The sequence below is a fragment of the Tachypleus tridentatus genome, chromosome 1 (genome assembly GCF_004210375.1).
Source record: "Tachypleus tridentatus isolate NWPU-2018 chromosome 1, ASM421037v1, whole genome shotgun sequence".
Classification (NCBI taxonomy): Eukaryota; Metazoa; Arthropoda; class Merostomata; order Xiphosura; family Limulidae; genus Tachypleus; species Tachypleus tridentatus.
In genome coordinates this window covers 56,610,271-56,638,184 of record NC_134825.1, presented here as the reverse complement: position 1 = coordinate 56,638,184, position 27,914 = coordinate 56,610,271, and the positions used below count along the sequence as shown (strand labels likewise).

Genomic DNA, 27,914 nt, shown 5'->3' with positions numbered 1-27,914 from the left:
CTAGCTAAGGTGCCAAGCACTCTTTTGTGTTAATGGACCACAAACCAGGAACTATCGGATTCAGAATTAGAGCTGCAAGTGGTTTGGCCACGCTATACTCATCAGTGATTTCAGAGCTTTTGCAAAATGATCATAAGAATAAGAAAAACAAATAGAGTGATAGAAAACTTAAGTATATTCCTTCACTTTGATATAATTACCAAATATAATTTTCAAAGAATTCAAACTACCTGTACAAGTTGAGAGCGGATTTCTAAAATAACTGTAAATAGGTTTTACTCACTATAAAGTTACAGCGAAGAAATTGGCATATAATAGGTAGCGTTAGTGTGAACATGGCGGGTGATTCTGAAGTGTTTGAATATGTATCAGAAGAAATGAAAGTGCAGTCAACTCTTCATGTTGAAATTATTTTGAAATCTAACAGGTTTAGTTTTGTATATATGGTTTTTAAATGTTTCATATGTTAAATGTTTATTCAAGCTTCCAGTATTATTCTATTAAAGTAAATATGTCATTTTGGCGATTGCTTCAAGTGCGCTATACCTATAGCATATTAAATAAGTGTTGCTGCCACTGGTGTGTTACTGTTACAACTTACGTAAAAATTTAACGTAACCATAAGTTAATCATCAAGTAATTTTGTATGCAATACGAAACGTATTAACTGCGTTAAAATAAATGAAAAAAAAACTTTAGCAAGTAAAAGTATCCCAATGGGAAAAAAAGATTTTGTCAAAAGTTTGTACTGCTATTAGTATTACAGCTCATGATTTTTAAAACTCTGTAATTAATATTAGTACTATTAAATAATAATACCCAGTTATTCACATTTTATCTACATGATAAATCTGTGCATATTAATGTTAATTACAAATTAGAGTATTTCTATTCTGATTCCAGATTATTAATTTTTTTATAAATTGAAATTCAAGATTCGTGTATTCAGTGAAGAAGAACAAAGTGTGGTGATACCAGATATGAAGTTTAGAATTCAGGAATGTGACAGTGTAAAAAAAAAAGTTCTTGAGTAGTACACATAAACTTGTTTTTGTCCATGCATGATTGTTAAAAAAAAAATAAAATTTGTTGGTGAAAAGACATAGTAAAGTCTATAGAAATAACTATATCTACTACACACTTACAATCATATAAGGAATAAGAAAACTGTAAATTTGTTGGCTAAAACTGTTAAATCTGGCATGAGGGATTTTTATACTTATACTGTTACAGGTGGTGAAATACTTAAGAAACTCAACTGATAAAAACATTGGATTATTGAACAACATAAGTTCTCATGTATTAAATCTTTGAATTCCTATTTTAATTTTCTCTAGATAGAGTAGTGATTACTCACAGTATGCTTGCAATTTGACTTATATATTTAAATACTGAGCATATTGCCACCTGTTATGATATTGTAAAGAATATTTAATCTGCCACTTTGTAATATAAATATACATTTCACACATGTACAGGTTGTTCATTTTTCTTAAGTCTGACTGTATGCTTTTCACATTTTATTGAATTGACAATGTGACTGCTTTAAAATGTATGCAAACCTATGGTCACTTTTATACTCTATCATGTATATACCTTGAAATATTTTGAAAAGTTGGATGCATCTCCACCTGAGACAGTCTTACTCCTCTAATAGCATGGTAAATATATGAAGCAAATTGTCATTTAAAGTGGTAGAAATAACATCTTTACAAGAGTTTGCATAAAAGGTGCTGAATATCTGGAGGATCAAGGGTGAATTTATTGATTAGTTGCAAATTATTTGGCTGAAGCACAGATCAAGAGATAATCTGATCTATTTATAGGCCACCAGAATGTTTGAAAGCTTCTGTAGTAATTTTATTTTTTAAAACTGGTAAGATTTCAACATGACCTAAAGAAGCTAATATTATGTTTATATTTCAGTTTTATTTATAGGCATACTTATTTATCTCTTGTAATTTATGGGACAGCTTTCCAAACGAGGTATTGCTTTTTTTAAGTTTTGTTGGAGCACATTTAAATCAATTGCTGTTATTTTGTTAAGTTACATAAATAAACCTCCAAGTATCATTGGCATGAAAAGTATATTTTTATCATTTTGATATAAGTTATGATTTAAAACTGGTTGTATTTGAGAAACAACATACAGAGGGCAAGGGATCATTAGGTCTTTCAAGACTTTCCCTACAAACCCATCCTCCAGAAAATGAATTGTTGTATTCATCTGTGGTAATTTTTTTATTAAATCCTGTATGACTATGTTTATATATTTTAAAAGCAATCTTATTGTTTATTTTTTCTGTTGTATTACCTATCTTTATGAATATTTAAAAGTGTCTTAGGATTTTCGTTCAGCATGTTTTATGCTGTTGATACTACCCTTCATTTATATTTATATTTTTGTATAATGTGATGTATCAATAATTTTTAAAAATAATCCAACAAAGAACAAAAATTAAATTTTTTTATTATAAACCCTGAAATTTATTAGTTCAACATTTCACATGAAACATTTAAAGTAAAAATGATTTTAAAAGCCATGTAAAGCAATTTGCATTGTGATTTATTTAAGGATTATTAAATTGTAGAATGCCTAATAATATATTTATTGAATTTGATCAATATTTTCTGTATATTATGGTATAATTATTCCAGATTTTTTTAATTTTTAAGACAAGCCATATGCTTTTATTAAACCTAAATTTATTTTATGCATTTGAAATGTGCTTGACGTTGGTATACAATGATGTTTTTCTATCAAAAGGTTTTTTAATGTCAAGATTTTTGTTTTAAATTGTGAATTGTATAACCTTAAACTACTGTTACAATTCAAGCAAAAGTCACAAACTGGGTACAGTTGTATAAAATTTATACCATAGTTGAATAAAATTAAAAGAGTGTAGACATATGAAATTTGTAGTATTTTGTGGGTTTTGCAGTTAGTAAAATATATTGTACGAAATGTTGGTGTTTACTTTTTTATTATTAGGCAAGGAACATAAAGTTTAAGAATTAAATTCCAGCATTTTAAAGGATCTTGGTGGTGTTCTCAAGTACAGTTATATTTGTTCTTCTCAATTAAGCCACCCTTTTCTTAGTACATTACATTAAATAGTAATTTAAACAGAACACAACTGATTCTCTGTCCTTTAAATGTTTTCTACAACATTTTATTCCATGTGTGTAGTGTTTATATTTATTTCTTTTACAGTACATGGACTGATGAGTATGCTCTCCAACAAGCTAAACGAATTCTTAATGTAACAGACATTACTGAGGTAAACATCACAGATTTTGAAAGGCATGAAGAAAGAGAAAACATTGAAAGCATTTCTATCTGTGATGGTAATGAACGTTCTTGGGAAAATAAGGTAAAGAAAAACCTAAGTTGTATAAAACAGTTGGAATGAAAATTTTAAAATATTGAATTTTAAATAATTTATTAGATTAATAAGAGTACAGGGGCATGAGTGTTTTGTATGGTGAAAAAACAACTGTAAACTTCATCACAAAATTATTTCAGTCAGCATTTGTTTTTCTACAACTTCTTCAGGAGTGACCTGATACAGACAATATAGTTTTAAATTTGTTCTTTAGAATACTAATAAATATGGGACAAGGTCACATGGATAATGCTATTTGCATTAAATAATTTCTATATCAAGTTTGTGATTAGTTCATTTTTACTTTGTGTGTGTGTATATATATATATATATGCATGTGTGTACAGCAATATCAATGTTTAATAATGAATGGAGGTTCTAAGCCGAAAATTATACTTAAAATCATTTGAATATTGACAGGAAAAGAGGTAAAAACATAGTTATCAAAGGTAATTATATGTAATTGAAAGATGAAAATGTGATGTGAGAAGTGAAGTTACATAGAAGGAAAACTACAATCACATTGACCATTTTTTGTGGCTTAAACTTTGAAATTGTGACACAGGATGGGAATTATGGTTGTAGATCTTTTTTTTCCTTCTGTTTAACCACACTATTCAGATAGTTTTCTATTTTAATCACATCTGTTTAACCACACTCTTCAGATAGTTTTCTCTTTTAGTCACACACACATATTTTTCAGTTTATTTTATGCTCAGCATATTGTTTTACATCAGACATTCACTGTAATTTTAGTCTGCACTCATACATATCTGTCATTAAACTTTGATTTCTCTATACATGGTTCTTTTGATTTAAGCATTTATTATCCATGTAGCCTATATTCTTCATTTGTCTGTGGAACAAACATAAAAGTGTGTTCTCTATTACCCATTACAAGTCTAGGAGTATAAGTAGCAAATCACTCCTGTAGTAGTAGTAGAAATGAAATGATTGAAATACATATGACCTTGTTCTTGAGCTTAAGTTATTTTTTTCTTTATATGAAATACCTAAGGTCAGTTAGAACTTCTTAGTATGACTTTACATATACACAACAAATAATAATTGTTGTATATATAAAATTCCATCATTAAAAGGCAGATTGATAAAGTACTTTATATTGTTGTAAAGCGTATTGGTCAAGTAGCTTTGTTATAAACAAAATTAATTATTTTTGTGATTGGTTTGTTTAATTTTTCAGGAATGTAATATGCATGATGTGCACAAATGCTATTATGTGTATCGCTTAAATTCAGATGGTCCACAGAATGAAGACCTGGAGTCAGAAGAACTCTCTGCTGCAGATCATTGGATTCTTCCATGTAGAGACTTTCATGGGCTCTGGGAAAGTCTTATTTATGATACTGACATCAAATCACAGGTTTGTCATATAAATTTGTGGTTTAGTTTATGATGCATACAGGAGTGTATAAAAAATGTATACATTTTCATTTAAACAGAGAGATCATTTATTAAGTATAAAAACTTTTTAAAAGTGTTTTGTACAATTATATCAAGGACATCTCTGCAGGAAAGGAATACTCATAAAACAATTTCATATGGATACCATAAGAATTTGTGGATTTTTCTTCAAAAAATTATCGTGTTGTGAAATATTTTCACTGTATTTTCATTTCATTTCAACACTCCATTAAATGAAGCAGAAGTCTTATTGGTACATTGCATATCTTACACAGAGTTACACATAGATTACAACTTTTAAGAGCATCTTATAGACCAGTGGTTCTGAAACTGGGTGCATGGCTGGGAGAAGATTCAAGGATAAAAATATTACTACAGAAATTATTTACTACAATAAAGAATGAATAAAAGTAATACAGTTGGCACTTTAATATCTATTCACAAAAATGTTTAACTGAAGTGATTAAAGATATGTGATATAAATCTATTTACTTCATTTTTGTTAGGTTAAATGCTTGCCCGTTGCACAGGAACCCATCAAGCAGTTTAAACAAAAAACTTCCTCAAGAAGGTTACTGGTATTTGGTAAAATGTTTGTATTTTTGACCAGTTTATTTTTTACAAAATATTAACTGTTAGTTATAATTTATTGTACTGAGTTTTATTAACTTCTCATTTAGATAAGTTATCTAAATGGAAGCAAAAATAACAATTAGTAAATATGTATAGTCATTATGGTATATCTTTGTTGAAACCTTTGGCTGGTTTGTGACAACACAAGACAGTTGTTGACAAATGCATAAGGCAGTCACCATGGCTGATCTGCATCTTTATAGATTCAACCTACGGCTGGCTTCTTTCTGACAATAGCACAAGAGAATCATCATCATTGCTACAGGTATGTCAGTGTTTCATATGAGTAAAATATTGCCTGCCTGAAATACCTCCAGGTTGCATTGTTTGAAAACTTGATCTAACTCCGTGCAGCTTACAGATTTCTTTGGTTTTAGGCTGCACACCTATGTATTTATTCTGCATAGTTGTTCCTTCGAGATGGATTCCTGTACATGGTGAGGGGAACTCTCAAAGAAGGTTCTGTACTTCCAGTTTACTTCTTATTGGATCCAAATATCCACCCATGTGTTTGTTATTCATGGTGACTTGTGAAGGGGGGGAGAGAATCCTGGTGGTTGAGGAGTCCAACCCTAACACACCACTTTGGCCTTGGAGTGGCTGGTACACTTTAGCTAGGGGCCATCGAGAATCAGCATTGGATGTTCTTACCAGATACAATGGACATTGTATCTGATGTTGGTGTTTGGGTATAGTGCTCACAAAAATCTGGTGTTGCTGGAATGTCCTTGTTTAGCATTGTAGTGCATCTCCTTGTAGGGCTTTATGGTTGGTGGGGTCAGTGGACACTGAAATGTATTGCCTTTATTATGAATACCACCAGTCATGAAAAAATAAATAAAAGAAAACAAATAGATTATTGGAAAACTATCATGCATGGATGACCCTGTTGTACAGTCAGATTTTGTATCTTGGTTTCTGATTATCCATTTCTTATCTGTCTCCCTTTTTATTCAAAAGGGACTATAGGGGCTTGCTGGCCTTCCCAAGTCAGTAAAGAAGTTACACTCTGGAGACATTTTGGTGATAACATCTTCACCACAACATACCAAACTCCTCTTGAAATTGCACCTCAGTGTAGATTTCTGTACATGGTGAGGGGACCTCCCAGGGAAGGTTCTGTTCTTTCAGTTTACCTCCTCTGTGATCTAAACATCCACCCATGTGTTTGCCATGTGTGGCAACTCATGAAGGGGAAGAGAGTATCCTGGTGGTTGAGAGGTCCAACCCTAACACACCACTTTGGCCTCGAATTCCTGTAGACAGGAGGCCTTGGGGTGGCCCCCTAGGGTAAAGCAAGTACCAATGGTGGAAGTTCTTAACAGGTGTTGTGGGCATTGTATCTGATGCTGGTGTTTGGGTATAGTGCTCATGAAACCCTGGCATTGCTGCAGTGACCTTGTTTGGCATTGTAATGCATCCCCTTGTAGAGCTCCATGGTGGGTGGGGTCAGTGGGCACCAAAATATTCCTTTTTTTTATTATGGATTCTCCAAATAAAAACTTCAATAAAGTTGTGAAAAAACATTCCATAGGTAAATGACCACGTCTTGAAGATTCTGAACAGCAATCTTTAACATTTGTAACACCTGTTATATTTCATTTTCTTGTACTACATTCTCTTTCAGACAAACCTTTAGGGCAAATATCTCCCTTTTTCATTCAGAAGGGACTAGAAGAACTTGCTGGCTCACCAAAGTCAGTAAAGAAACTTTAATCTGGTGAAATATTGTTGAAACATCCACATCTCAATACAGTGAACTCCTCTTGCATTCAAAGGAAATTCAGGATACACCTGTTGAGGTTATACCTAATGCTACTTTGAATTCATCAGGACAAGTTATTGTTGAGAGGGATTTGAAGAACATCACCAAGTTAGATTCTCACTGGTTTCTCCACTCAAGGAGTTTCTGCAATGAGATGCATCTCCACTTGCAAAGATTGAATTATGATGCAGACATGTTCTGTCCCTAGTTTTGTCCATGATGTTAGACAGTGTCATTGGTGACGGTGACACTATCCACCTTAGTAAAGGTTTTAGTTTTTTAAAGGCCATTAATCTTTTTAATGCTATTTAAGTTTTTTAATTTATACATTAAACCGTCATTAATGTGGTTTCCTTTTAAGAATCACAGTCCATCTAGTTCAATTTGAAATTAGAAAATGGCCATAACATTAAATAACTCAAAACCAGGATTGGAAAGGCCAACTTCAGGTGACTAACACTGCTGTTTGATCTACCTGTTAGTCATCCTGGTGAGTTATTATTAAAATTTTGCTACACATCTTTTAAAACTTTTATTACTTTACTTTTTGAAAATGGCCATAACATCAAATAACTCGGAACCAGGACAGGAAAGGCCAACTTTAAGTGACTTACAGTGATTTTGTACTTAACTGTTAATTTTCCTGGTGAGTTATGATAATTACAATTATGCTATGGAAAGTCCTTTGCAACTTCTATTACTGTAGTTTTTCTCTTAATGTTGTAGCCCCTCAGTGTGGATTCCTGTACGTGGTGAGGGGACCTCCTAGGGAAGGTTCTGTTCTTTCAGTTTACCTCCTTTGGGATCTAAACATCCACCCACGATTTTGCCGTGCGTGGCGACCCGTGAAGGGGAGGAGAGGATCCTGGTGGTTGAAGGGTCCAACCCTAACACACCACTCTGGCCTTGAATTCCTGTAGACAGGCAGCTTTTGGGTTGCCCCCCTTGGGTCAATCGGCTGGTCCACTTGGGCTAGAGTCAACCAAGTACCAGTGTTGGAAGTTCTCAATGGGTGTTGTGGACATTGTGTCTGATGCTGGTGTTTGGGTATAGTGCTCATGAAACCCTGGCGTTGCTGCAATGTCCTTGCATGACATTGTAGTGCATCCCCTCGTAGGGCTCCATGGTGGGTAGGGTCAGTGGGTACCAAAATTTTTCTTTTTTCCTATGGATCCTCCAACAAAAAATTTAAATAAAATAGTGAAAAACAGTCATTAGGTAAACGACCATCTCTTGAAGACTCTGAGCAGCAATCTTCAACATCTGTAACACCTGAACCCCATTTTCTTATATTACATTCTCTTTCAGAAAAACCTTCAGGGCAAATGTCCCCCTTTTTTATTCAGAAGGGACTAGAGGGCCTTGCTGGTTCTTCAAAGTCAGTAAAGAAGCTTCGATCTGGAGACATATTGGTTGAAACATCCACATCCCAACACAGTGAACTCCTCTTGAATTCAAAGGCAATTGGGGATGTACCTATTGAGGTTACCCTTCATGCTACCTTGAATTCATCACGAGAAGTTATTGTTTAGAGGGATTTGAAGAATGTCCCCGAGTCAGAGATTCTCGCTGGTCTCTCCACTGAAGGAGTTTTTGCAGTGATGCGCATCTCCACTCGCAAAGACGGAGTTACAGTACCAACAAATATCCTCGTTTTGACATTTACATCACCACGTGCCATCTACCATCAAGGCAGGCTATCTAATTTGCTGGGTACGGCCGTACATTCCAAACCCTCTTCGATGTTTCCAATGTCAGAGGTTCGGCTACTCAAAGACGTCCTGTCGTGGTTCCCTGACATGTGCTCGTTGTGGTATTCGCAGGAATGCGCTTGCAGACATGGCAGTTAAATCTATCTGCTCTGGCACTATCGCCACTATGCCTATTCTGTACAGGGACTATGGTCCTGTATTCAAGGCTTGGCTCCATGGCAGCTGGCAGTCCACTTGGAGTGAGCAACGCGACAACAAGCTTTTTCAAATAAAACCCTATATTGGGCTTTAGCTTCCGTAGGGTTTGGTAGGAGGAAGTTGTTCTAACTAGACTACACATTGGTCACAGTTTTTTAACTCATCGTTTTCTTTTATCTGGATCTGATGCATCAGTGTATAGTTTGTGAAACACTCAAGTCACTGTAAGCCACATTTTACTTTCCTGCCATCGTTACGACTCCCAACGACAGCACTATTTTAAACATGTTCTGTCCCAGGGTGTGTCCGTAACATTGGACAGTGTTATTGGTGATAGTGACACTGTCCACCTTGATAAAGTTTTTAGTTTTTTAATGGCCATTAATCTTTTTAACCTCATTTAAGTGTTTGATATTTATTCATTACACCTTTTTAATTGTAATTCCATTTTCAGAGACTCAATCTCTTTAGTTCAATTTGAAATTGGAAAATGGCCAGAACATTAAATAACTCGACACCAGGACTGGAAAGGCCAACTTCAGTTGACTAACGCTGCTGTTTGAACTACCCGTTAGTCGTCCTGGCGAGTTGTTATTACAATTTTGCTGCATGTCTTTTAACACTTTTATTACTTTACCTTTTGGTACTGGCCATAATGACACGTAACCCAGAACCAGGACTGGAAAGACCAACTTCAGGTGACTGACGGTGGTTCTTGTACTTACCTGTTAGTCTTCCTGGCAGGTTATGATCATTACCATTTTGCTAGAGAAAGTCCTTTACAACTTCTCTTACTCTGCTTTCTCTCTTAACATTGTAGACTAGGTGTCAACATTGGTTTTATGCTTTTTCTGTTTTTCAATGATGTTTTGTTTTACCTTCATTTCCTTTTATGTATTTTACTACATTTAATTTATTTTTACATTTTTACTGGATGTTTGGTGCAGATAGCCTAGTTGCTTTGTGCCATAAAACACCAAATCAACCAACCAACCAACCTCTTGAAATTGAGGGCCATTGGGGATATACCCATTGAGGTTACTTCACATGCAAATTTGAATTCTTTCAGAGGAGTTATAGTTGAGAGGGATTTAAAGAATAATTTCAAGTTTGAGATCCTCATTGGTTTCTCTAGCCATTTCTGCAGTGCACTCATTCTCTGCTCAGAAAGATGGAATTATGATGCCTACTAATGTTCTGATGTTGATGTTTACATCACCACATCCTCCTGTCACAGTCAAAGCAGGCCATTTGAACTGTAAGGTACGGCCATACATTCCCAACCCTCTCCAATGTTTCTGGTGTCAGCAGTTTAGTCACTCAAAAACATTGTATTGTGGTTCTTTACATGTGCTCATTGTGGTGGCAAAGACCACTATGCCCACAAGTGTGAACTGGAACCACCTTGTATTAATTGGAGTGGTTCACACACTTCTTACTCTATTTCTTGCCCTAAGTGGACAGAGGAAAGAGGTGCAATACTTGAAAACTTTTAACAATATTTCCTGCCCAGAGGCTTGGAAGTTATTTTACCCCACTCCATCTAAGACATATGCTGCTGCACTCTGTTCCACTGCCACAGTGGGAGTGCAGTCACTCATTGGCAGTTTTCTTTGTACACAAATGACAGGTTGTGTAATGGACAAGCTGACTTTTATTCCACACATCAAGTAGCTACATGTCAAATGTACAAGGGCACTGAACATTCTCTGTGTCCTCTCTTCCACCTCGTTCAATCAATACCAGACTATGGGTTTCTCGTCTATGGCTCTGTCAGGACCTTGGCCTTGAAGATGTTGGATCCTGTTAACCATCAGGAACTTCTGCACTTCTCCAGTCCAGAGTTTATACACTGAGTCTCATGAGCCCTCTCTACACCTCCACCATTTGCAACTGTCTTTACTATATGCTTCAAAACTTTAATCCTTACTACAGCATCCCAATTGGGATTGTGTTTTCCTTCCTCAGTGAGCCATGCTTTTTCAGAACAGATGGTCTGCCATTGTTCCTTTTGGCCTTTGTATCCAGGCGCAGTCGGATGAATTGGGTCTGTCCTTGTATAATATTGCTGTATCCACTGGTCATCCCATCCCACCATGGCTTATTACCATCCCTAGATGTGACCTTTCTTTGAGTCATCTGAAGAAGGTGAATACTCCCAGTTGGAAGTACTGCCCTGTATTTGTCAAACATCTTTTGAACCATCTTTCTATTTCCATTTATATGGATGGTTCAAAATCAGGTGACTCTGTGAGCTCTACCATGGTTTGTTGTAGGTCAATGGTTGCACACAGAATTCCCTCCACAGTTTTTGTGTTTAGTGCCAAATTATATGTCATTTCTCTTGGCCTGGATCACGTAGAAGCTATGCAGTACATTAATTGTTTTATTTATACCGACTCACTTAGCTCTCTATTAGTTTTGGAATTGCTTCATGTCAGTTCTCACCCTGTTGTTGTTGATAATCAAAACTGACTGTCCCATTTCTCTATATCACCATCTTCTATCCAGTTTTTCTGGATACAAGGCCATGTTGGTATTTGGAGGAGTAAGTTCACTGACATCTCAGCTAAATCTGTCTTTTCTGGTATTATCACAGCAACGCCTTCCCCATACATGGACTACAATCCTGTATTCAAGGCTTGGCTTTGTGCCTGTTGGCAGTCGACTTGGAGTGAGTAATGTGATAACAAGCTTTTCCTTATAAAACCTTCTATTGTTCTCTGGCTATCTTGCTTCTGTAGGTATTGGAAGGAGGAAATTGTCCTAAGTAGGCTATGCATTGGTCACAGTTTTTTAACTTATCATTTTCTTTTATCTGGGACTGATGCTCTAATGTATGGTCTATGTGGCACTCAAGTCACAACAGCCCACATTTTACTGTCATGCCGCCATTACAACGACACCATTTTAGACATGTTTACCATGGCTTCACTATTGACTTTTGATAGTGTCATTGGTGATGGTGATTATGTCCACCTCAGTTGTGTTTTTACATTTTTAAGGGCCATTGGCTATTTAAACTCTATACAAGTTTTTAATTCAAAAATTGGACTTTGTTTGAACATGATTCCTTTTTATGGATTTTAATAATTTTATTTATATTCACTTTACTTGTTTGGAGCAGATAGCCTATTTGTTTTGCATCAATAAAGGCAACCAACCAAAGTTGTCATCAATGCACTTCTATATGAGTTGAGCTTATATTTCATGTAAAAGCTTTAGCATTTAACATGTGGACAAGGAGACCACTTGGTCCTTCAAACTGTCTTTGTACATTCATCACTGAGTAAAAGAAAAGGTAAAACTAATACTTTTAAACCAACCTCTTATTTTTCTGAATTTATTGATTCCCTTATTAATCTTCTGTAGAGCACTGGCCTCATCATCAAGGACTTCGACTCTGCACTGGGGTTTTCCACACCTCCACAGTTCAAAGCTTATACGTAGAATCTCATGAACCTTCTCTGCACCTTTGCCGTTTGCAACTGTCTTTACTATATTCTTTGAAACTTTGTTCCTTACCAGAGCATCCCACCTGGGATTATTTTCCTTCCTCAGTGGGCCATACTTTTTCAGAGTAGATGATCTGCCATTGTTCCTTCTGCCCTTTGAATACAGGCACAATCAGATGAATTGGGTCTGTCCTTGGATAACGTTGCTGTATCCACTGGTCAGCACATCCCACCATGGCTTTTTCAGTCTCCAAATGTGACCTATCTTTAAGCCATCTGAGAAAAGCAGATACTCATGATTGGAAATACTGTCTGCTATTTGCTGAACATCTTTCAAACTATCCTTCCATTTCTCTTTATACAGATTGTTTGAAATCAGGTGACTGTGGGCTCTGCCATTGTTTGTTGTGGTTTGGTGGTTGCATGCAGAATCCCCTCCACAGCCTGTGTGTTCACTGCTGAACTGTACACCATATCTCTTGCCCTAAATCATATTGAAGCTGAGCAGTACTCCGACAGCACTATTTATACTGACTCGCTTAGTTCTCTACTGGCCTTGGAATCACTTCACGTTGGCTCACGCCCTGTTCTCGCTGATATTCAAAACCAACTGGCCCATTTCTCATTAACATTTACTTCTATCCAGTTTTTCTGGATACCAGGCCACGTTGGTATTCGTGGGAATGAGCTTGCAGACACGGCAGCTAAATCTATCTGCTCTGGCACTATCACCACTGTGCCTATTCCGTACATGGACAATGGTCCTGTATTCAAGGCTTGGCTCCATGCCAGCTGGCAGTCCACTTGGAGTGAGCAACGCGACAACAAGCTTTTTCAAATAAAACCCTATATTGGGCTTTAGCTTCCGTAGGGTTTGGAAGGAGGAAGTTGTTCTAACTAGACTACACATTGGTCACAGTTTTTTAACTCATCATTTTCTTTTATCTGGATCTGATGCATCAGTGTATAGTTTGTGTAACAATCAAGTCACTGTAAGCCAAATTTTACTTTCCTGCCATCGTTACGACTCTCAACGACAGCACTATTTTAAACATGTTCTGTCCCAGGGTCTATCTGTAACATTGGACAGTGTTATTGGTGATAGTGACACTGTCCACCTTGATAAAGTTTTTAGTTTTTTAATGGCCATTAATCTTTTTAACCTCATTTAAGTGTTTGATATTTATTCATTACACCTTTTTAATTGTGATTCCATTTTCAGAGACTCAATCTCTCTAGTTCAATTTGAAATTGGAAAATGGCCAGAACATTAAATAACTCGACACCAGGACTGGAAAGGCCAACTTCAGTTGACTAACGCTGCTATTTGAACTACCCGTTAGTCGTCCTGGCGAGTTGTTATTACAATTTTGCTGCATGTCTTTTAACTTTTATTACTTTACCTTTTGGTACTGGCCATAATGACACGTAACCCAGAACCAGGACTGGAAAGACCAACTTCAGGTGACTGACGGTGGTTCTTGTACTTACCTGTTAGTCTTCCTGGCAGGTTATGATCATTACCATTTTGCTAGAGAAAGTCCTTTACAAATTCTCTTACTCTGCTTTCTCTCTTAACATTGTAGACTAGGTGTCAACATTGGTTTTATGCTTTTTCTGTTTTTCAGTGATGTTTTGTTTTACCTTCATTTCTTTTTATGTATTTTACTACATATACTTTAATTTTACATTTTTACTGGACGTTTGGCGCAGATAGCCTAGCTGCTTTGTGTCATAAAACACTAAATCAATCAATCAATCAGAGCACTGGCCTCCACAATTGCCAATGGCAACTCATTCCATAAACTAATCACCCTATTAGAAAAATCCTAAATTTACTTTTTATGTGGTTATCACCAGATTTCAAAACAAAACAAAACCTGTATTATATCAACTCCCTGGATAATTTTATTAATCTCAATAAGATTACCTCTTATCCTTCTTTTTTCAAGAAAATATGAAACAAAAGATCTTACCCTATCTTCCTGAGACAAACATTCCATTCATGAAATAATGGTAGTTGTGAGATTAGACTGTACACAATATTCCGAGTGAAGCCAAATCAATGATTTATATAAAGAGATAATTACATCTTGGACTTGTAACCAGTATTTCTATAAATACACCATAAAATCATATTAGTTTTACTAACAGCAACAGAGTGATGGTTTGAGTGACTTATCTATCCCTATGCTAAGTTTTTTCCTTCATGTTTAATGTTACTTGAATTCCCATCTATATTAACACCCTGACCCTACAATTTATTTAGATACTTTTTCATTATCTGCTACCAGCTCAATTAAAACTTTATGTGGAACTTTATTAAGTTCTTTTAGAAAAATAAGAACACCAAATCCAAACCCTTTCTCTGTTTTCTTCCATCATTCAAATCACAAGTGATGTTGGTGTTTATCTTTGAATTTCTTATTTAGGTCTATAGTCTCTCTTTTTTCTAGGAACATGTCTGTTTTGAATTTAAAATATCTTATTTAAAACAAAATTCCTAAGTCTTCTCCATATCATCCTTTATTGTTTGTTATTCCAAATCATTAATGATAAATTTTGTCTCATGACTTCAAAAATGAAAATTTGAAACTAAAATACCATATTTTTTTATTCTTCTAAACATTCAGCAAACATTAAACCTAATTTTCAATACTTAATTACATACGATCCTAATTACTGTATGTGTTTTCATGATAACTGAATCAGTATTGTTTTATTTACAATGCTGCTCTTGTTATGAAATTGCTCATTCATATCATCTTTCTGATCAGATAGCCTATTAAAATTTCCAATTAAAGTTTTACCCTTGAAACTCCTGACTGTAACCCATATAGTTTAAACCTCGTTACTCTATCTTTTTTTCAGTTCCAACAAGTTTTATATAAAAAAAACCACTTCAAAAATCTATCACTATTAAATAACTTGTAAGCTATACATTTAAAAAGGGTACAACATTATATCATTGTCTTACATTTCTAAGAGGTAACTCACCTCTTCACACTGAAATGCGATTTTCCTCGTACGTCTCTCAGACTTGCATGCCACTATCTTTGAGCTAACTCCTACCTAAATTCACAGGTCTAACATGAACAATACCGCTGTATAATTTTATCCTGTGGCAGCAGCCTTACACCAACAGAATGACAACACAACCTCTATAGATAATTAATCTTTCTTTGCACTTGCACTCATGGTAACTTCATTGTTTCTCTTGGCTTTGTATAGATCAAACATGTTCAAATTTCTCATATAAGTTCAATTTGGTAAGATTTGCATTTGTTAACAAAACTTAGGTTTTAATTTTCTTTGGCTTTTGTTTCAAAATCTTTAATTTTATTCATGAATTACTAGTTGATTAACTTGCTATGTGTGCATGATGAAGCCACAGATACAGACTCCATTTCTACTGTCTTCTGGAAACTCATTATTCTTTAAGTTATATCACATTGTGAAATGTGAATGATAGTGTAGAATATCCTACTTGTGAAATAAAATTTGTCGTCAACATTATTTATACTTTTCACATCATATTAAAAGTGAATGTTGAGCTTTGCCTCCATGTGCAGGTTTCTAAACACAGCTTGGGATAGTGGGAGTTTTAAACTGGAGACAGATGAATGCTCAGACAGAAACAACAATGTACAAGATGGCAAATACAGACATTTATTTAAGTGGATCCAATGCCATATGTATTTATTTTCTACACTTAAGTGATTTATATTTAGGTTAATTTTCTATTTGATGTTACTTTTCATTCTGAAAGTTTCCTAACTTTGATCAGTGGATTTTCTTTTTATTAGTTGCTGAACTTTGTTACAACAACTTTGTTGTTCTCAGAAAAGAATGTGAACCCCAATGTTATAACATGGAACAGGGTAGTCTTACTCCATGGTATGTAACAAGTTTATTCACATCTAGACTTTATATGATAATCTAATGAAAGCTTCCTGACCTCTAGATTCTCTACAATACAAGAAACATTAATTTGTACTTGTCTGATAGAGATATGTTTGTATGGCTCTATAAAAGAATAGTTATTAACTGATAGCATTTTAGGGTTATTTAAGCATGTTGTTGTTGTGTATACTATATGTTAGTAATTCTACACTGTTCTAATGTTATACACAAATAATAATAATATTTGGAATATACACGATTTCAAAAAAATTGAAATATTTGAATTTTGAGTTTACTTGCTTTTATGTAAAATAGTATCATTCTTCTCTTATGGTATGAATAATTTTTCGTATTTAAATTAATTTTTTAGGTCCCCCAGGGACTGGGAAAACATCTCTCTGCAAAGCCCTAGCACAGAAAATTACCATCAGACTCAATAAGAAGTATTGTTATGGGCAACTAATTGAAATCAATAGTCACAGTTTGTTTTCCAAGTGGTTTTCTGAGGTATTTTGTTATTGTCTTTTATGATTTGTGAGAAGTTGATGAACATATTATAGCATTATCTAGTATGCAGTTGAGCATTGAACAAGTTTTGTGATTAAATTCATATATCTCATTATAGTGTTTCATAGAAATGTTACAAAATATGATTTAGGTATTGCAGTTGAAGTTTAAAAAGAATGATTATGTTTCTGGAATGTTGTGTCTTTAAGGACTGTTATAATATTTAGAATTGTATATATATATATACACATGGGTGATGTTTAAATCGTAATTTGCATGCAGCCCATCTAAAATGAGAAGCATGTATGACAATCTCACTCCATAGTTTACCTTAACCTCATATTTCCCAGCAAACTGAAATAAATAAATTTTGCAAAATCAAACTTGACCAACAAATAGGCAGGAAAGTGTAGTCAAGAGAGTAAATTTCTTTGTGAGCTAATCAAAATTAAGATCATTCACGTACTGAATTCATGATGCATTCATAGAGTAATTATTGGTAAAACTCAGATTAATAGCTTCTAATATATTTGGAAAGGCCACTTTCGCAATGGCTTTTATGCCATGTTGCTTAGCAATAAAAGTATAGCCTAATATTGTTATTTAGTCTGTGTACTGGAAGTATAAATGAAATAGATAACAAAACTGGAAAAATATTTGTTGATTTTTTTAAAATTAGGATCTATATTGAATAAAAAGGGTTTGTGTTTTATTTAAAACACTGGTGATATAACAGAAAATAGCTTATTTCAGGATGGTTTAAGTTCATAATTTAATCAATATTTTTATGTTCATGATGAATTTTATGTCATTGAGTTTAAGCTAGGTGATCCCACACTACATCTTTATTTTAAGTTTATTATACCAACACTCACTACACTGCCCAAGAGTTATATGTGTTTTATGAGAACAAACTATTTCCTGTATGTTGTAAATATTTTTTACATAATTTTAAATCATTGTCTAAGACTTTGGTGAAGTCATTTGTGTTTCATTTATGCTTACAACAGAAATGTATATATCAGTATTTATTTTTTTTATTGGCCTTACTAAATTTGAATCAAGTATAATGTGTATACTCTTTAAAAAAATCATAAATATAAATAAGTACTTGTATTGTAGATTCCAGTTAATTTATAGGTTTAGTATAAAAATATCTAACCTCCTCCTCTTTTAATTTCAGAAACTGTTTTAAAACAGGTTAGTAAATCTTTAACAGATGGAACATGTATGATTAAAATAAAAAGTACAATATGTATTAATTTTCATTTGCTGTCTAGAGAAATTTTATAGAAAAGGTTATACTCTGTTCTTCAGAAGTATAATATTGCGTTAAAATTGGGATCAAAACTTGGTTGCACAACTTGTGAATATTAGCATGTAGAAGGCTAGAGGAAACTGGTTTGAATGATCAAGTTCTCAGAAAATCTCACATGAGCAAGAAAAATTTTCAAACCCATACACTTTGTATTAGAACTTTAGAAACGTAAACATTTAATCACAGTCAGTATCCTAGTGGTATAATTTTAACAACCCAAGACAATCACTAGTTTTGATCTTTCTAGAAAGATCATGATCTACAATATATTTATAATTCAACAATGTTTTTTTGCAATGCACGAGTTTAGCTTTGTTTTTCTACCTGGTGTCTGCTGTTCAGTTAAATGATTACTATTGAACAGTTAGTACAGTATTCCACAAACTTTATTATGTACAAGCAAAAAAAAGTTGACAGTGAGTATTGCTATACTTATCAGATGCTTTCTGTCTTATCAGCAGTTGGAAAAGAACTGTTGATGGTAGATGCTAATAGTCAGTTGCCTTTTCTCTAGCCAGCAGTTCAAACTTAGTGACTGTGGCAGCAGATAGCCATAGTAGTTTTACCATAGCAAGACAGGATGAGCAAGTTTGGTGGCAATGGGAATCCATCCCAATATGATCAAATCATTCTTCCCACATACACACAAAAAAAAAACGTTGAACAAACTTGGTGTAGAAAAGAGTAACATATAAAGCTAAAATTGGGAAGAGCAAAGGTAATTCAGTATGTAGCCTTGCACTTAATAACAAATATAATATTTTGATTACTTGGGTTGTTGGAATAACCATAAACAGAAATACTAATTTGAATGAGTTGATTGTTTTTGTGACAATTGATGTAACTGGATTTTAATTTAATTGTTTATACAAATAATTGGAAATACTAGTTTTGATTAAGTGGTGAAATCATAATTTTATTTTAATTATCACACTAATTAATATAATTGCTGCTCATAGGTAATATATTAAATTGCCCAGCTCTAGTGTAAAATAGCCTTAAAATATCTGTTCAATTGATTGTAATGTATTAGTCATTTGTTATAACTTCAATGTATTTTTTTTTATTTAGAGTGGTAAACTGGTGATGAAAATGTTTACAAAAATTCAAGAGCTTATAGATGATCCAGAAGCACTTGTTTTTGTTTTGATTGATGAAGTGAGTTTTGTATATTTTTGATATTTTGGTTTGTTTTATTGATCCATAAGAAATACAGAAAATTGACATATTTTTGGGAAACTACCTATGCTGCTCTGTTTCTTTTTTTTAATTTAAGACATCTAAATAAAAATGGCTATAAATCTTAACAGCTGTTGTTAATAAAGGCAACTATTAACAACCACATTTAATTTTACATATTAAATTGTTTTGTAAGTACATATATTGAATGATTGAATTTTGCTCATTTCTTTCTCATAGCAGAAATGTTTTTAGTATAACTGTGAAATAAACTAAATTTTGTACCTTTTCACAATAACATTAATGTTTATAGGTGAGTATTTTAATTTAACTTTTTTCTTTGAAAGGGCATGATATTGTAAGGCTGTGGAACTAATATTCTTTGGTTTGCATATAATTTCTGTAATAAAATATAGAAAGGCTAATACAAATATTCCTCATGAAACTATGCAGAAAATCTAACGAAAAACAATCTTTTTCAGTTTTGTTTTTAGAGTTGACATTATTGTTATCACGTCAGAATGTCTTGCAACTTGAAATTGAACATGATAAAGGATAAAGCTTTATCAGAAATTTTGTAATGTACATGCAGCTCACATTTTTAAGTTAAGATAATCGTTTTGTTTGTAAAACTAGTAATTAACACATCTTCTGTGTAGATGCTTTATTACTGAGACTTAATTTTATAATAATGTTCATTTATATATTGATTTTTACTTTTTGTTTGTTAAGGTAGAAAGTTTGGCTCATGCTAGAAAAGCTTCCTTTGGTGGAACTGAACCATCTGATGCCATCAGAGTTGTGAATGCGCTGCTAAATCAAATTGACCATATTAGGAGGTGAGGATATAAGTGCTAAAGGCCTCTCACTATATGTAATCTGAATAGATAGTTTTATAAGTTTTTCTTAAAGATGAAACTAAAACACACAAACCTTATGATTCACCCAGAAACAAATACATTACTTCATTCTCTTGTAAATTATAGTTTCCACTTTTAAAAAATGGTCTCGTGCACCAGTAAGCTTAGTTTAAATTGTAACATATATAGGTATATTGAATTTATGATAATCATGTAATGACCACAAAGTTATAATATGTATTTGTCTGTGTTTTTGTCTTCCTTAAGGTTTGAGAAGAATAACACTGTGTAACACAAATTTTGTTCCTGGATAGTATGTGTTATTTCTTAATTGCTTATGTTGTAAAAATACAGAAAATGGCCATTATTCCCTTCAAACTTTGCTTTTGTGACCTGGATAATGAAATTTAGAAATTAACCTATTTTCTATGTAAAAACAGGCAAATTTACACATTTTCATTTACATAAGGTCTGAATAAAACTGTATGAATCAAGATTTACATGTATTTATACTAAAACTATACAAAACTGTTTATAAGTGAGTAGTTTTTCAAGATTTGCGACTGTAATGTAAATCACTTTCATGTATCAGCCCTCAAATATTGTCTCTCATCATGTTTTTGTTATATGTTCCCAAGTCACAAAAGCAAAGTTTGAAGAGAAAAATAGGTCTTTTCCATTTACTTCAGGCATAAGCAATTAGGAAATAACACTTTCTGCCCAGAAACAAGAAAAAGTAAAAATTTTGTTACATAGTGTAAAGTAGTGGACTTTTGGTTTTCAAACGATAAACATTTGCATGCACGACAATGTTCCTTTCCTTTACTAAACCTGTGTATGAAATATTAAGATTGCTTAAACAAAAAGATTGATTTACTATCATTATTTATTTACACATTTTTTATTGTTGAGTACCAGGTATATATCATAATAAAATGTATATTTGTATGTTAAATTATGCTTTTATTTGGTTGCTAAACAATAGTCAAATTAAATTTTTAATGTTTTTCCTTATACCATATTTTTGAAATTTTAAAGTCAGTGATAAGGATTGAATGTACTTTGTAACTGTTTTTGTAACATACAATAATGTGATTATTTTTTATTTAACGATAGATACCCTAATGTAATTATTCTCACAACCTCAAATGTCACGGAAGCAATTGACTTGGCCTTTGTAGACCGAGCAGACATAAAGCAGTACATAGGACTTCCATCCATGCCTGCTATATATCAAATTTACAAGTCTTGTATAGAAGAGCTTCAAAGGGTGAGTAGCTATCTGTAAAAACAAAATCCAAATGGCTTTCATGAGGACAAAGATGTGAAATGGTAACATTTTTGCAGCAGAATAATAATAATTTGTCAGATGGTTGGTAATAAAATTTATACCATTGTCTAGTTAAGTTTGCACCGAAGGCACCATATGCTGATGGTGGACCACAAAATTAGCTGCACCTCTTATAGAGAGAAAACAAATATGAATGGGAGGAGTCTTTGAAAGCTGAAGGATTTTGAAGGTGCCTTATAATGACATTTGAGGCTCTACTTTACTTAAAATATATTTAAATAAAACTGCTATTTTTTACCTGAATGTGCTTCAATAAAATACAGAAACAAACGTTTATAATGTAAACCTTTTCTAAATCTTAAAAAAATATTGAAAACTATGAAAACTAATTTAATCATGATTCAGTGTGACCATTCATGAACATAAATTACAGATTAATGCCAGTAAAGAAAATGCAAATGTTACAAAATTCAAATGTATTGTCATGAATGTAGAACTTCAGAAGTAATATATGATAAAACTTCTTGACAGCAGGTTAAGTGAACTATAAAAACTAAACATATATATCTATCTTGAGGTTTTGCTATTTCCTTACCAAGACACTACCTTAGGAACAAAATTTTTAGGGGTGATTGTAAATAGACTACAGCATTAGCCAATGATGATTCCAAGAAACACACATGACTAATAGTAGCATTAAGGGAACTTTCACAATTGCAGTTGGTGGGCTGAAATAGTGTAATTATTTAAATACAATATTCAAGCAATGGAACAGTTTTGTAATAGACAAAGTTTTGGTAGTACGTGTGGCACACATTTTTAAAGATGGTGGTGCTACTGATGCTCTGTCCTTGGTCTGCACTAAAAATTATACAAAGTTGATATTATAGTTGCATGAATGTTATGCTATTCCTGATAAAGAAACAAACAACACTAGTTCTAGTAATCTAGTAAACACTGCTATCTATTCAACAGTGATGTATATTCTGTGTGATATCTCCCTCTTATCTCGCATAATAATGACAGGTCCTCAGCATTTGCTTATTACTTAAGACATTCTCTTATTACACCTGAACATAATTCTTTTGGTAAATCTGTTAAATCTCAATTTATGAATTTTGTGGTTTTTATCTCTTGTATTTTTCAACTCAGATTTGTACTTTTAGTATGTGTACTTCAGATGTTAATGATCCCCTTGTCAAACTTATTTGTTTAACCAAAATTAAAGCCACTCTGATAAATAAGTTGAAAAATACTTTTCCTGACAAGGACCTTAACTCTATTTGGGGTATCTTCTGATCATATAACATTCTATATTATAATTGGGAAAGAAAAATCTAGTCAACCCATTAGCCTTTTAGGTTGCATAATAAAATTTTTGGAAAAAATAATTTCCCATTGACTATTTGTTTTTTAGAGATGACAAATTAACTCACTTAGGTTAAAAATATTTTACCTCTTAAAATAGCAGATATTTTTGATCACCTGGTAAGATTAATTTATTATTGAAAGTTTTAACTTCAAACACTTACTGCTAGTCATCTTTCTTGATTTGACCTCGTATACTGAAAGTCAATCTCCATATCAGCTGTACTCTCATATACCAAGTTTGTTGGTGTGTTTTTTTTAAACAAATAAGTAACTTTCTGTGATTCAATAATCCAATCTTTGACGGTTATTTTGATGTTTAATTTTACAGGTTACAAAGAGGCCTGTAAGCAAATCATGGGTGATCAGAAACTAATGTTTCTTCTTGCCCCCCACACGTTTTTTTAATTTTAGTTTCTCAAGAGGTACGATAGGTTTTTTTGCTTGCAGGTAAAGTATTAAGTAGCTTGATGAGATTTTATACATGGGGTGGGATAGTTTTCATTTCATAATCAAGCCTTTATCCTTCCCTTTCTTCTTCCTCTTTCACACTATCACTGAACAAATTTACCTCTCTTATTGACCTATTCAGTCTTTGCTTAATCTTGCATGTGCCACTTAATTCGATACAGCTTTCCACACCTTAAATCCACCAAGTGTTTTGGGTATCCATTGTTAAGGAGTTGTGGTTGTGTGTTTTTTTCCTCCTTAGGTTCTTGAGTATTAAAAATCTTTTTCGTTCTATAAGCTAGACAGTCTGAGATGCCTGTGTTTAAGCTGTTGGAGTGTTTGATTGTCGAGGTATTTGCTAGTATGTATTGGTGTCCTGTAAACTCTTGTGATGTATGGGTTATGTATAATAGCAATGCTAAAATTACTCTATGGGTTAATATTATTAACAGTAATACATTATTAATTGTCAAAAACAAAGCATTTGTTATTCAATGGTTGTTTTAAGCATTTAGAAAATTTCTCATACTTTCATAATGGATTGAATGTCAGATGTCATATACAACTTAAACCTGTTTTTTGTGTTGTTTTTTAAAACTTTGCATTACAACATATGAAGAGCTTTCTTTCAAATAATAATGAATTCTTTAAATGTGGAACTAATCTTAATTGCTTATTCAACTTTCCATTGTATGTTAAGAGCTATAAATGAAGGTAGGACTTGCTGTGTGTGTCTAAACAGAAATAACTTTCTGAAATGATAAAAACAAAGGAAATAAAACCTGAAAAAAATTACAATTTGAACTTGTTCAGCACTGGCAGATATGAAATATATGCAGTTTAGCCATTCTGCTACAATTTAAAAGTTATAAGTAAACTACAGTCAAGATGTTGGTAACCACATTATTCATACAGCATTGGGTCATTTTTATGACAGTTACGTTTTGCATCAAAACTTTTTCTTAAAAGCCAACTACACAACAACAACGATGTTTGACAGTATCAGAAAACTTATCTAAGGTGAATTTTGAGTCAATAAAATATTTTATTGACATGATTAAACAAATCAACATGCTACATTTTACAGTTTAAGACATATTTAGTGAAAAAAAATATAATCATGTATATTACAGTATTATGTAATTAAATACTTGTCACAATGTTTTACTTTACATTTAAATGTGTACCAAAATCTCAGGCTAGTAGTTTAAATAATATCTGGCCAGTTCATTGACCACTCGTCACATTCATTAACCTACTCCTTTATTATGTTAAATTAAAAGTTGCTAAATGTTTTGAAGTGATAATAGTAATGCCAACTCTAAAAACAAAACTCTCAAAATTTGTTTTTTTGTTAGATTTTGTGTGTATCTTCATGATGACTATTAACCAACTTGTTTTTCAATGAAAAATGCTGGATTAACTTTTAAACTTGTGGTACAATGTAATTGTTTGTTTATTGAACTATCAACAATTATAAATAAATATAAAAAATGTAAACTAACATTAGGAAGATGCTTTCTCAGTATATTAAATATTCATATGTTTGAGTTTTGTATGACTTTGTGCAGACAAACTCTATAAAACAGTACCAACTGTTATAATTGAAGAAAGGCCAATTTATTTTGAAACTGTGTTAAATCACTGGTGGGTAGATTTTAAATAAACAACCACTGGATTATAAAGTAACAAATAAAATTATTTCAACAATTTTTCACCATATTTACAGAATATTGTACTTTTGACACTAAAGTTTTACTTTTGTTTTTCCAGACTGGAATCCTTTACCCTGATGAGACAATAACTTCTCTTAGAAGTCAAAATTATGAGAATATGTCTGATATGGTATCCCTTAGTAATGTGCTCCAACAAGTAGCAAGGTTAGATTGCTTATTATAAATCTTTCTTTATTGATTTGCATATGTTTATTATAATTTTTGGTTTAATATGGCGTTAGGTAAAAAAAGGCAATGGTTTTTCTAACCAAAATATTCACCATTTGTCATTTCCATCAAAATATTAACCTGTTCCTTGTTCATGATAATTTTGTTATACTATGAATATATGAAAAATGTATTGAAGGTATCTTACCAGTCTTTTAATTTCTCTGAAAGGTTTTATTCTTCCTCCCCCTTGTGTTGGTGAATTAGAATCATCTATGTAAACCCTTTTAATAAAACTTCTTTGATTGTCATTGTTGTGATAAATATTTGTATAAACTTGTCTTTACATTCAAATACAGTTAACCATTGGTTTAACCTTTTATTCCAAAACTGGTCTTTTTTTCAGTGACAGAAATGTAAGTATAACCAAACTATTTGATTTTCTTCATCTAGAAAAAGTGTAGGACTAAGTGGTCGAACACTTCGAAAACTCCCTTTTCTAGCTTATGCTTTATACATTCAAGTAAGTTTGCAGATTTTCTTTAATGGAGTATTGTTTAATATTTAATTCACAATATATATATGACAATAATAAAATTTATACAGCTCAAAGCCAAAATGTTTGTACTAAAACTTAACAAAAAATGAGATAAATTGTCCATTAACAGGTATTGTCATTACCATTAACTCGTAATGGAAAATGTTTGTGATCATAGCTCCGAAAAGTATTGGTGATATCCTGTCTAACAGATGCATATGTTAAACAACTTTTGGTTTTGATTTTTATACATTTTTATATAAATACATACATCATTAAATAAAGCTTACCTTAAGCAAGATATTAAAGTAATTTTAGGGTTTCTTCTTTAAAATCAAGTTTATATAATTACTTAATTTAGTCATAAAACTACTTTTAGCTGTACTGACTGTATAACACGGAGAGTTATTCACATTTCATAAGAATTGTTTGTATATGTTAAAACAGAAGTATGTTGGCACCAAAGGTAATAAGTTTTATTACCTATATATTTGGTTCAGAGCTTCAACAGGCCAGATCAGAACCATTATGTGTGAATACAGTAAAATCATCATAAACTCTACACTTACCCATTAAGAAACTGATTGATGACAAGTTGCATATATTTTAACATCTTGTATGTATAAAAACCAAACCATAAGCTGTTCCACAGACATAGTGATGAAGAAAAAAATTCAGAAAACTAAACAACAAAATTACCTTGCACATTATATTGAATTCTTTTTAACATTAGTTATAGTCTAATGATTGTAACAAGAGATTGGTGATTTGTTGCAAACCACAAGGTTTGAAGAATTTTTGAACTTGATGTAAAACATATAAATTAAAAAACTTTTCATTGAGCTTTATGATTGCCAAATTTTATATATAACATTAATTTAAACTTTCATGATATAACTCCACAGTAGTTCTTGTAAAAACCTTGCAGTATGATGTCAGTGTTCATCCTATCATTTTCTTTACCATACTTATGAAATCCACACATCCATATAATACTGTGTATTATGTTTGTTTAAATTTGGTTTTGGAAGCCAAATTATATGTGCTATAGACGTTCTTTGAAAAGTTTGTTAAAATGTGTAGTTTAAGATTGATTTTATTTTTTGCAGAAGCTAGTGACAATTTAAATTGCTGTGTTGTTAGATGGAATTCACCATGGACTTTAAGAAATCAAAGAATAGCATAAAACCTGTAACATTGTTTTTATGAAGTGGGATTAACCTTTACTACTAGGATGTAACTATTTACTTGTATTATGTATAATGGAATTTGAAAATTTGATCTTTTAAAATTTATTGATGACTACATCATAATTTGACAAACTTGTAAAATCATGTCTCACACACTGAATTGCTTTTGACAAAATTACTCAAAACATAAAGGGTGTTCAAACATTTGGGAAAAAAAAATCCCCTAACAATTGTCAGAGTCACATGCTTATTTACATTTTCTTTCTGGTGATTAATGATCAGAATCATAATCCAAATGTGGTATAAGTTTATTTTAAGAATAATCTAGATCTTACTTTTCCAGAGAGGTGTCACAACTTTACGTTGTTTCCTTCCCGCGCCTTGTTGAAGGCCGTACATAAACAATTCAAGGACAGAGAAGATTTATGTAAAGACTTGTGATGTAGCTGTAGCAATAGAGTTTAATAATAATACCATAAGATGATAAATATTTAGCAATAATTTCCTACACTTAAACTGTTGCTCATAACTTGTCCTATAACCCCTACACTCCTTCATTTGCCACAGTTCCTATTATACAGTTTATTCGGGCTATTGTTGCATATAATTTTGAACATAAAACTTATCATTGGTAGTTCACTATTGTCCTTATAATTAAATTTAAAAAATCTTTTCACAAGTGGATTATGAATATCCACTGTGTTTAATAAAACCTTTAGGCTATCTGGTTTAGGCATATTAAATAACTGTATAAATGTAACTAGATAGGGAAGAATTCTAGAAATGGTGTTTATAAGATATTTGTATCTATGACTTTTTTATTTAAATAAAAATGGAATTTTTGAAAATTTTA

General features: G+C 32.6%; 1 protein-coding gene across 2 annotated transcripts; it reads left to right on the top strand.

Annotated features, from left to right (window-relative positions):
* Positions 1-274: 274 nt before the first annotated feature.
* Positions 275-27,914, top strand: pch2 (pachytene checkpoint 2 protein). 2 transcript variants are annotated; one of them, XM_076498947.1, is made up of 11 exons: positions 275-427; positions 3,215-3,374; positions 4,591-4,770; positions 16,381-16,471; positions 16,848-16,984; positions 19,374-19,460; positions 20,214-20,320; positions 21,458-21,611; positions 25,224-25,330; positions 25,787-25,856; positions 27,405-27,914. In XM_076498947.1, exons 1-11 carry the CDS (start codon positions 336-338, stop codon positions 27,447-27,449), a joined length of 1,230 nt encoding a protein of 409 aa, XP_076355062.1. In that variant the 5' UTR covers positions 275-335; the 3' UTR covers positions 27,450-27,914. The 2 variants fall into 2 exon arrangements, with proteins under 2 accessions (XP_076355062.1, XP_076355052.1); XM_076498937.1 differs by having other exon boundaries at positions 27,390-27,914.

Excerpts from the sequence above, each read along its gene's own strand:
- pch2 (XM_076498937.1), top strand. The coding sequence starts at position 336 with ATGGCGGGTGATTCTGAAGTGTTTGAATATGTATCAGAAGAAATGAAA. Across the intron at positions 16,472-16,847 it reads CAGGGTAGTCTTACTCCATG|GTCCCCCAGGGACTGGGAAA; the intron begins GTATGTAACAAG and ends TTAATTTTTTAG. Across the intron at positions 16,985-19,373 it reads TTTCCAAGTGGTTTTCTGAG|AGTGGTAAACTGGTGATGAA; the intron begins GTATTTTGTTAT and ends TTTTTTATTTAG.